The sequence below is a fragment of the Rousettus aegyptiacus genome, unplaced genomic scaffold, assembly GCF_014176215.1.
Source record: "Rousettus aegyptiacus isolate mRouAeg1 unplaced genomic scaffold, mRouAeg1.p scaffold_m13_p_2, whole genome shotgun sequence".
In the NCBI taxonomy this organism is placed as follows: Eukaryota; Metazoa; Chordata; class Mammalia; order Chiroptera; family Pteropodidae; genus Rousettus; species Rousettus aegyptiacus.
This window is the reverse complement of record NW_023416295.1, coordinates 45389558-45401830: the sequence shown is the minus strand read 5'-3', so window position 1 is coordinate 45401830 and position 12273 is coordinate 45389558. Positions and strand designations below refer to the sequence as shown.

Below are 12273 nucleotides of genomic sequence, written 5' to 3'. Positions count from 1 at the left end.
TATATTCAAATTCTTAGAAGACAACACATCATTTTATGAGAAAAATTCAAATGACCAATTTTAAAAATGAATTTTTCCACTTGGCTTTAGCACAGTTTAATCATATAATTTCCTTGAAGTGGAAAATTTTTTTCATTTGATGGTCAGAAGACAAATAATTGCCTCCCAGTTTCTACTATTAAAATGATGACAGAAGGATGCTCAGGCACTGAAGTCACTAAAAGAAACTATAAAACACAGCTGCAGTATTCTCACCACATGTAGAAATAGGCCATTTTTAAAGACAAATGGTAGCTACAGTAAGACATATGAAGATACAGAAAATGCAAACTATACATACATTTAGTTATCAATATTCTTCAGGGGGAAAAAAAATCACTAGCATGATTCAATAACAGTCTGAGGCTTCATAAATGCTTTTACATATAAAATGTGCAAGGCACAAGTCAGAGCAAAGAAAACAAAGATAAATTGAAAACCAGAAAATGCAGAAAATTTTAAATAGGCTTCCTGCCAATGAGATTATGAGACAAAATCTTCCGGAGGTAAAGAACATTAGTCATTTTTATACATTCTTTGAACTATACTCCCCAGAAACAAAAAGGCAGCGAGGGAGGAAAAAATGCATCTATAGCAATATTTTTTTTGAAATTGTTCATATTTTGCTTACTATAGATAGTTCAAAGTAGCAACTTATTAAAAACAAAAACAAACAAAAAAACTCTTGTGTTGTTCTGGGAACATAAAACTAACAAGAATCTGTTTGCTGCTCCCTCAGTCAGCAAATTTCAGAAGCTTACAAATATCAAAATTTAGAATAACTCAACATCTACAAGATGTTAATAATATATATTTAAAGTGCAGGTTTCTTAAAGCTGCTTATTCAAGTCTATAGACAACAGACAAAAGCTTATAGTACTGGTTTCTACAATAGTGCATTCATGAATTTTATAACTCCTTTGATTAACCCTATTTCCACTTCTTAAAAATCTGAAATATTTTTCACTTGATGAAATAATATTTCCTAGGAAACAAGGAAGAAAAGAAAAAGGACTAACAACTTAACCTCTTGAAGAAATTTTTATTCTACTGCAAAGTTTAAAGAGCAATACAGAATGCAAATGTCTCTTATATCTGCGAGGGGAATTTCTAAACAAAAGAAGACTACCTTCTTTTGCTTCTTTTTTTCTACTCTATCGAGTATATTATCACTGATATACTTCTTCTTCATATAAAGAATCAGGATATGAGAATAATTAGATAGTATGAATTCTCGGTTAGCTTCTCCTTGCACTTATCAGCTATTGTCAACATGGTATGGAATTCCATGCGAGCTCAAAGGGATGACATGCATTCCAGACATGAAACCATATACAGACATTGTAGAAACCCTCCTTTGTCCACACAATTACTTCTATGATATTCCCAAATCCTGTTGTGAATCAATTTTTCAAAATAATGGGTACAAAATGGAATGACTTTTCATACCTACTGATTGTAATATTTTTATATTACCCTATAAAACACTATAACCCACCCAATTTAAAATCTGTGTACTTACAGTACGATTTCCAAACAGGAGGTCTATATTCATCTGTATCTGAAAAAATAAACATCAAATTAACATTAGTGAATATTTATATCTCAAGGAAGATATTTTAGTATTTATTGAGGTCTACTTGCCCAAAGCATTGTGCCAGGAATTAAGGGGCATTCAAAGGTTTTAGTCATGTTCCTCACTTTCTTGAAGGACAATTTCAAAGATGTTCAAAGAAAGTTACTGTATTTAACTACTTAGCATATAAAAATATCAAGGTTAATTTTTATTGCTGGCACTCATTTCTTACAATTACTGAGTTAATAATGGTCAACGATGTCTTTGTTTCTTTGAGCTTAATTCTATGATTATTTCACTGAAGATTCCTGAAGTCATTAGAATTTTTCTTTTTCAAACTGAGCAGATAACAATTTGAATCCTCACAAAGGTATTTCTATAATTCCCCACATTACATATGGAGGATTTTCAGTGTAACTGATTTTACTAACATCAGGAGAAAAGAGCAGCAAGGTACAGCACTTAGTCCTCATACATTCTGGACAATCAAAACCAGGAAATGAAGAACACGTCAATGGAAGAGAGCCTATCTAGGGAGCCACAAAGAACATGAGGCAAACATCTGCTCTTCTATTCCATTTCCCCTCCCTCTGCTTGAGTGCAGATGTAGGAGACAGTGTGAAGAGGCAATGGAAGGAGGTGGAAATACAAACATATGAGCAAGATGGAAGAATTAGAAAAAGGAGAGGGGCCAGTCTGGTCTGCCTTCTCATCAGTAAAGCATAGCAGAGGAATTATTTCGTCAGCCATAAGTTCTGCCTGCAAGATTATGTAGCCAAACCAGCACACAGCATTTTCGTGTGGAAAGGTGGGCAAGCCACATCACCTAGCTCTGCTGGCATCCAACATGAACTCATTAAGGAATCTGATGCTAAAAATCTTGGTCTCCAAGGAGGCAAAACAATTCCAGGAAAGTTTATTGAGAAGACTGAATCTAGCATATGTAGTTAAAGTAAAAAATGGTCATAGACGCAAAACATTCAGTCCCCAACTTCCCAACCTTTAAATGCAATTTCACACTTCATTTATGATGTGTTATCATAAATCGCACAAATACTTTGAGTCAGAGGGCTATAGCGAGACTTCTACTAGTGAGCATAATAACACGAAAGGGAAAGTGCAGTCATGTGGAAGTTGCTTGGCACCTAGTAGAAGTGTTCAAATATGTTTTCTTAAAGAATGAATAAAAGATTACATGAATAAACAAATACTGAATGAAGTAATGCAGTAAATAAAGTTGACTCTTCTTATTCATGGTAGTTATATTCTATAAAGTCACTTCGAACACAATTACTGAATCCTGAAACACTGCTCTCAGGGGAAACATAAGGTTAGGTTCCTATGAGCCTCTGGTCACAACATTTTCATCAACCAATCAATCAATACATAAACTTGTTTTATGTGTGTTTCTGTTTAAAGATACCTTACTTAGTATATATTGGTGATTTATTAACACTGAACACACAGCCAATAGCACTGTAACTCATGCCTCAATGATGCTTATCTAACACATGTATTTTCTCTGTAAGATACATCACAGCCTTCTTGCACTTAGATCACCAGACAGCACACTGACAATATTTCAAAAGTCTGGATTATAAAGAGCTTTTAATATCTATTAATATTAACCATATTAGAAATTAAAACTGAGAACAAGTTATTTATTTTAAAATTAATTATATATAAAATTAATATATAATACATTTATGAAAAATAATTTCACTTTTCAAAACAAAAAATTTGCTTTACATTTTGAAAACCTCTTTAATGTCTGGTGTAAGTGAAGACAGCCAGATTCTCATACCTGCTTCTGCATTTAATCTGTTGTGATATCACATGCAATGTACCTTCTGGAAAGTTAAAGTAGACACTTGTGAAAGAATGAGTGTGAAAAGGCATATAATGTCTTATTATTATTAAAATAGTTTAACTTTGTGAAAACTGAAAAAATCTGGGGACCCCTAGGAGAACAACTGCTTTAAGCCATGCTAGGATATGGGGTATAAGGTGGGGAAACATACATCTCATCTACAGAAGAAATGCAAAAGTTCACAAAGAAAAAAGGGAATCATGAATTCAGCAGTTCAAAATTCTTTCAGCTTGTTCAAAGGAAGGGCCAATGAGCACCAAATGTCTATGATTTGTCTTCAGCGGAGGTCTCAAGGGCTCTCATCGCCCCTTTTTGATTCTGTCAGAAAATCCACCCAGACCTACCATATAAGTGTGACAGACTTCCACTAAAGCATAATAGAGAATGACAGCCACATAACCTATAACTCGGGGACAGCTCATCTTAAAAAACTCAAGGATAATTGCTTAAAATAGTCTTAGTATGGTATGAATGAGTGTTTAAGTATACATCCACAAAATCCATTAAAAGATTTTCTCCATTGCCTTTAAGTATTAGTAATACTTTTCATATGTACATAAAAGATAATTTTATAAAAATACCAAAGTTAGAGGATGTAAAACAATCATCCTTTAACTAATGGCACTTTAAATGAAAACACACACTTTGGAAAACTAGCAGTATCTACTTATGCTAAACTTATGCATACCTATGGTCCAGCAATTTCATTCCTGGGCAATTTCATACCCTAAAGAAATACATACATTCACCAAATGACATGTACTACAATATTATTAGCAGCACTATCTATAGTGGCCAAAACCTGGACACTCCCTCAAATGCTCATTAGCAATAGAATGAATAAATTGTGATATATTCTCACCATGTACTACATGCAGCAAAGAGACTAAATGATCTATAACCAGAACTTCACTCAACAATATGGATCAACCTATAATGTCAATCCCAAGAAAGAATACATAAATAAATATATACCGTATGATTGAATTTATATGAAGTATAAAAACAGGCAAAAAGTCGGCAGTGGTTGCCCTTGTGAGGAAGGGGCACAGCAACTGGAAGGCAACACGCCAGGGGTTTCTAGGCTCCTGCTGCTCTGCTGTTTCTCAGTCGGGGTGCTGGTTGCATCCCTAGACTCATTAGGCTCTATAGTTACACATACACTTTTCTGCATGTGGATTAAACTTCAACAAAAATAAAAATAAACGTAAATAAAAATGAAAATACCAAAGTTTTGCTGGCATACAGAGATATTAAGACAATCAGAAAGTTCCATTCATTCTATAAATACATATTAAACACCTTCTCTGGGTAAGAGTATCCATTACAAGATGGGTCCAGACATAGTTTATGCCTTCAAAGGCAGTAAGGAAAATAAGATGGATATTATTATTTACAAATAAGGTAATATAATAGAAGTAATACATAATACTCTTATACACAATGAGAGTTTTACAAACCATCCTGTTGTCAAAATGCCTGGCAAGAATAGCTCCCCAGTAAGTATTTGCTGAGTTGATGAAGGAATGGGAAAAAAGAAGGAACCACTTTTGGCCAGTGTCAAGAAAGACAAACCAGAGGTGGTATTATCTGACAAGGGCTCTGAAGAAAAAGTTTAAGGGAAGGAGATTGGAAATAAGAGAGAAAGAACATTATAAACAGGGGAAACACACTGAATAAGTGCACAGAAACAAGAAAGTTCTGGAAGTATTTGAAGAGCAGCAAATAATGCAGAGTGGCCGAAATAAAAGACACGTTGAGGAAAGCTTGAGCTGTCCAAGGATCATTCATAAGTAATACACCACGCGTTTTCTCTGCTTTGTACTTATTTTGTATTCAGATGTCTGAGAATACCGTAGTCAGACCCAGCTCAGTTCTCAAGAGTGAGAGAAAACAAGCCAGGCAGCAGAAAAGCCAAAGGTGGAAGAAACGGCAAGCAGAAGTGATGGAGCATGACTCAGAGGAAGAAGAAAGCAATAGGCTCAAAAAAAACCGGGCGGTAGACCGGGAAGGTGGAGAGACAGCTCTACGTCTACGCAAGTGGGAGAGTAAGAAGACAGGTTCGGTATGAGACCTTCTCTTCTGTGATTCTAAGCAAAATCTAAACAAATAAATTCAGGAAAACAAAAGAAAAAAATGAGACCAGCAAACCATATGAAAAGCAAAGACCAAGTCGATGCGTATGCACATTGTAAGGAGAGAAGTTAACTTATTACATGCCCAAGGTCATTGGGGTATTATTCTCTCCCAGAACCAGGAGGAGAAAGGCTTCTCCAGAGGGTGATTTTTATTTTTGTTATATAGCTATGTCATTTAAAAAAAAAATTATACAATAAATACATTACATTTGCACCAAGGAGAAAAAAATTATAAAAACAAAAAGTTAAGAGTTAACTATTTGTAAGGGGAGGAAAATGGAAACTGATTCAGATAGGAAAAAAATCTCATTTAACAAATCCCACAGGAAGTCCTAATTAGTCTGAGTGGATTCTTGAAATATACTACCAGAGAAATCATATTTCCAGTCTGAGAGGCTTAAAAATCAACTGCAAGCCTTGAGACAAATTTATATATAACAAAGCACCACCTTCTGCTAAAGTCTTTGATTCTCCCTCAAAATCTTTGTGGAGGTCTTCATTTATTTCTTCTCCTGTTCTAATTGAATCTGCTGTATGGCAAGCATTCACTATGGAAAAACGAACAGTTTCTTAATTAAATTTTTTCACTTTTGGTTAATTGCTAGAAATTTTGAGTCAAGGAAATCTTTCACATATTTTACTTTTATGAAGAATGATTCCAATTTTTCCTTGCTTTTATAAACTCGGAGATACAGAGTTGAAGCAAGATTAGTGTTAAACTTTTTTTGCCTATAATTTCTTTTTGTGCTGCTTTGCTCTCTAAATAATAATATTTTCCAGGACATTTATTTTTCCCTTAGATATTAAAAATCTCAAGATACTTATCTGTGTTTTAAGGCTATGATTAAAAGAACCTTAGTTTAATATAACTAACTAGGCTTTCTCTGACATTATATTATAATTTATACTATTAGGGCTATTTGGGAAGTACTCAAAGTGTTCATTTATTGGTTGACAAGATTAAATCTATTCATAAATACCCTAAAGTTCTGAATTTTCAGATTAACCTAAAACATTGTATGATTGAGTAAATCTTTATGCTCTCTCCAATTAAATCCTTTTTACAACCAGTAGATCTATTGAAAACAAAAAGTTTTATTTTTATTATATAGTTTTACGTATTATGTAGTTACGCCTTATGAATTCTTTGGTTTAGAACAATATGTTTCTGTTGAAATTTAAACCTGCTTAACTTTTTATTTAAAAAAGATAGTCCATTCTAGAACAGACTAGAATGTTAAATTTAAGCTGTTTATTGTTTTAGGCTCAAACCAAAAAGGTTTTTACAACTTTTTTACAATATGATGGGTTTTCTCAAAAAGGACTACAGTTGCATTTTAAATGAGGTTTAGACTAATAATGCATGAGCACTTAAAAACTATATGATTAATGTTTCACAGCATGTTTGTTTCAGATTGTCTTTGATTTGAAAATTAACGATTCTGATTTCTGTAAAAAAAATGGCATTTACTGACACGAAAAAGAACATTTCCTCCCTTCAAATGAAGACTCACCTTTCAACCAACAGGCAAGAGATTCCCTGTCCTGCTTTAATCAGAAATGAAAGGCATTAATGATTAATTCCTACCTGCTGCTTTTTTGTTTCCATATCAAATTTGGCATGCCAAAATAATGAGATACTTGTGACCAAAAAACTCTATTTTACTATAATCTTTTAAAAGGACATAAAATTCACAATAAATACCAAATAATTACCATAGTTAATATCTGAAAGAGTCACAAAGCAAACAACCAAACTTTTTACTCTAAAAGAAATATATTTCTTGGAATACAAAAATTCACAGTAAAAATTACAAGGCTCATAACAACATACACAGTTCTAAGCTAATAAGGAAATAAAAAAAAAAAAAAAGAGTTTTGCTAAGTTTCTAGATACCTCCTATCCTGACTAAACCTCTTTTGTAGAAAATGCTTCAAAACGTGGAAGGTAAGCATTTCAACTAAGATAATTAAAATTCACTCTGCAAAGTCATGGCCAAATCAGGTCAGTTAAATTCACCCCTAGAAGAAACGAAGTCATTTAAAACTGTTCTGAGTTGAGAACTGATGTGTCATGATACAATTCTGACTGAAATAAACTATTTTTAAAATCAAAGATAATCGTTTTTAAGTCTTCAGAGAATAATGACCCAGAACTGTTAGTACATGGAAAAAAACTTCCCAGACTGTGCAACTACAGGGCTCACATTAAATTTCAACAGAGATCTCCAAAAACAAGCATTTTGTAAATGTGGCGCTCAACTCTTCATACAGACTTGGGCTAACAAAGCCTCCTAAATGAAATGTGAACTAAACTTAGAAACCTCTGCTTTTTCAAACTCAAGCTTCACTTCACCTTTTATTAAAGACCTAAGCAATGTTTCCTCCAACCAGCTTGGCAGACATAGCAAGCAGACTACACAAACTCCTTCTGCTTACCCAGATCTTTTCACTGGACTCTTGGTAACAAAAAGCTATGCAAGAAACTGAGTCATTCAACTCAGTTCAAAGGTATGGGTTATCATTATTTCCAACTCACTATTTTTTTCTTCTAGACAAATCCTATCTCTCTGAGGTTTTCTCTCTAAAGGATCTGGTAATTTTTGCTGTTTATCCTAACATGTTGTCTGTCATATTAACAGAAAAGTTCTCAGACAAGCCCATTTAACCACAAGTTTTCCAACAGAGAACACTAAGAAGAGATTTAGCTTCTGCTAGTCAAGCCTCTCAATAACATCTCAACATTCCCAAATGGCTCCCATTAGGATTCTGTTAGCTAAGTGAAAGAATTCACCTTTAATAGCATGATGAATTTCCTAAAACCCTCTACCACAAAAAATAGAATACACACAACACAATAGCAATAAAGTATACCCTTCTGCTTGGTTTCTCTCCATCTCCCATGTCTACAATTAAACTGCAATGAATTAATTTTTATGAAGTCCTTAAATTCATCCTTAAAAGAATATACCATATAGTATATATATTTCACCACACACAAACAAAAGAATATACCTGATGAACACTTTTTCCAAACCTAGCAATGTAGACTTTTAACCAACCAGAGCACTTGTAGTTATAGATATCAAAAATGTAACATGAAAACTCTTTGCAGAATTTTTACTCTTTATAAATAAAAGTTGTGAAAAATAACTAAAATTATACTTTTAGTGGAGATCTTCCTAGTCAGTTACCTAAGAACTATAACTCAATTGTTGCAAACCCCCTCATCTCATTCAGTAGACAGTATATAGCCTCCTTGTTCTTAAAGGAAAAGTTGCAAACAATGTTTTTCTCCATGTCGTTATTTATCCTTTGGGACAAATTATTCCTAACCCGTGCATTTCCCATACACCATCTTATTTTGTAGCAATGACTCACTTGGATCCTTGCCCTTGGAAAAGTAATCTATCACCATATTCTCAGGCTTAGAAGTATACGATAGAATGTGTTTATTAGAATATGCATTATTTTTTGACACAGATTCACAGAATAGTTAAAGACTCCCCAACGATGAGAGTTGGCCTATTATTTTGCCAGCAAGCATTAAAACAGCAATCCTTCAAAGTCAGTGTTTTCCAGCTTTATCAGGAGGACAGGTATTCAGATAATAAGATATACTAACTCTTAAATGAAAAACTGTGTTGGGTAAAGAGAGATAAAGGTTCTTTTAGTATTATAGTTGGCCCTCAGAATCCATGGGTTCTGTATCTGCAGATTCAACCAAATGCAGATCTAAAATACTTTTTTAAATGTTACATTGTGGTTGATGTGTACTATGTAGTTGGGCTTACGATGGCTGCCTCTGTACTAAACATGTACGGACTTTTTTCTTGTCATTATTCCCTAAACAAAACAGTATAATAACTATTTCCATAGCGCATTTACATTGTACTAGGTATTATACATAATCTAGAGATAATTTAAAGTATATGGGAGGATATACATAGTTTATATGAAAATATTATGCCATTTTATATAACAGACTTGAGCATCCATAGATTTGGGTGTCCGCAGGGAGGTGGAGAGTGTTCTAGAACCAACCCCCTGCAGATACCGAGGCATGACTGTACTGATAAAGATCACAACATTCCTCTTCTTTTCATAACTTCCTAATGCACTTCTTTTAAACTGGATTTTTCTGGGAAAACCAATCAGTCTCTCTCTCTCCCTCTCTCCCTCTCTCCCTCTCTCCCTCTCTCTCTCTCTCTCCCCCTCTCTCACACACACACATACACGCACCACAAAATGGATTCTGAAAAACACAAAGAAGTTTGCTTTAGATTACAAGATGTGGAACTGAATGTAGACTAAGGCAGCTCATAGATGTAGGAAAGAAATCAGAGTCAGACAGAGAAGTAAAATTGTGTCAACCACAAATGAGCACAGTTGGATAATTCTAAGCACATGCTAACTGTCCCAAGGTATAATAAAATGCTCAGCATGTTTTAATTAACTGTGCTTGGACTGCACACATGACAGTATAGGCTGCCAAGATGCAAAAATTCTTTGGAAATGAGAACTTGTGCTTCAAATTGATAGGTACCTATTTTTCTTCTTTTAAGAGCAGCATCCAGGGAATGAAAGATCTGAGGTTGTGGTCTTCTCTTGCCGACAGTTGCACCCAACAAAGCGTATAATGAACATGTAACAGACTTATTTGTCCTAAAGAAGTTGCTGCAGTCTGGGGACATGAGGAGCAACTAACTGAAAGTATAACAGTAACAAAGGCCCATCTTTTCTTAATTCCTACATCCAAATGCTTTAAAAGTAAAAGTACTTTTGTAATTCGTTTGGCAGCAAACTCTGGTCTGACCTAAACCTGAAAATATTTTTTAAATGCTCTGTAATTCATTTGATGGTAAAAACATCACCTGAATGAATGTGAGAATATTTAGTCTTTATTTATTCCATAGAATGTGACTATTTGTTTCACTGCAGAAATAATAACATGTGATTAGAGTGATAGACTGCTGAGGTTTTATAAAATATACTACATATGAGAAATATATTACCTTTCTAAAATCTAAAAAATTCTGAATTCCACATCTTTTAGCAAGGCTTTTGGATGAGGGATTATAGACCTGATAGCATTGTTAATATTTATGGCTGAACATGATACTCTTCTGCTAGACTCTCTCCAATGGCTTCCTGCGTCAATAAGAATAAAAGCCAAACTCTTTAACATTGCCTACAAGATCACTATTCAAAAAGGACCACAACGTTGACATCACCTAGTAATTTGTTAGAAATGCAGAATTGCAGGACCCAACTCCCATCCATGAATCAGAATCTGCATTTTCACAAGATCCCCGGGTGATGTGAAAGCACCTGACTTTTCTGAAGCACTGACATACAAGACCTTAGATGATCTGTCCTCATCTTGCAGAGTTCATTTCCTACTTCTCTCCCCTTTGCCCACTCTTTTTCAGTCTCTTTGGTTTTCTTGCCATTCATCAAACATATGAGAAACCTTCCACCTAACTGTTCCCTTGGACTGGAATGTTCTTCCCCCCAGGTACCTCTGTGACTGATTCCCTTAACTGCTCCAGTTATTTACTCAAAAGTCACCTTCCCTCACAATTCGTATTCCCTGTGTTCCCATTAGCTGTCATTTTATCTAAAATACTAACATTTTACCAAATTATGTTGTTTTTTTTTTGTCTCATCCCACTAGACTGTAAACTTCATGAGGGTGGAGATGTTTCTGTCTGTTTTTCACACTACTGTATCCTTAATGCCGAAAACAGTAATTCTCAATGTGGTTTGTGAATCATTGAGACTTTCAGTGGATACACAAGGTCAAAACAATTTTCATAATTATTCTAAGAAAGTATTTGTCTTGTTCACTGGATTGACATCTGCACTAGTGATGCGAAAGCTGTGACAGGTAAAACTGCTGGTGCTCAACACAAAACAATGCGAGGGCACCAAGACCCAAGGACCGTAGAGATGAGCTGGAATCCTTATGATCGGGTTCACTCATGATGCTATTTAAGTCCTCCTGCTACTGTTGGTTTCCCTGTAGCTCAAGCTTGAGTATAACCCTCCCCACAAGATGTTTAGGATATTCTCTAGTTCCCACTTCCAAAGAGAGTTTCCACTGCATTAAATCTATCAACTCCAAGAAGTGCCTCCTTACAGGCCTGCAATAGGGTAATATTCTGAAGCAGCATCATGCCAATGAAATTAGTGACAAGAGGACACTTATTGTGTACATTTTATGAAAGAGTCCCATAAGCACAGTAATCTCTTCCTGACTTCCAATTTTCTAAGCTAACAATTCCTGCTTAAATATGCAGACATACTTCCTACACTCTTGAATTTTCTACCCCCTCTAATATTTAAACCATGAATCATTTGTTAGGAATGATTACAAAATGAATGACCTAGATTGGAAAAACAAAAAGTAGGTGAAGTGAGTGGCAGAGCGGTCGCCTTAGTTTTAGCAATGCAGCATTCAAACCATGGAAGTGAAGGCGAAGAAAGTAAAGTGGAATTTTGGAACTGTTTTTACTCTATTAGGAGTGAGGCAGGCCATAAAAGCAAGTTAGTGTTCACGTATATGTAATGTTTTCAGTGTTGAGACTGTGAGGAATTAAGCTATATAATCCTATCAGAGAGAGGATTTGAAAAATTCTGATTCTGAT

General features: G+C 34.7%; 1 protein-coding gene across 2 annotated transcripts in view; it reads right to left on the bottom strand.

Moving 5' to 3' along the window:
- The window catches only part of CHN1 (chimerin 1), a 146942-nt gene that overhangs the window by 112299 nt on the left and 22370 nt on the right, over window positions 1-12273 (bottom strand). For both annotated transcript variants that reach the window (XM_016134705.2, XM_016134714.2), the window contains exon 2: window positions 1562-1600. In XM_016134705.2, the coding sequence (XP_015990191.2) occupies window positions 1562-1600 (39 nt within the window). The remainder of the gene's footprint in view (window positions 1-1561; window positions 1601-12273) is intronic.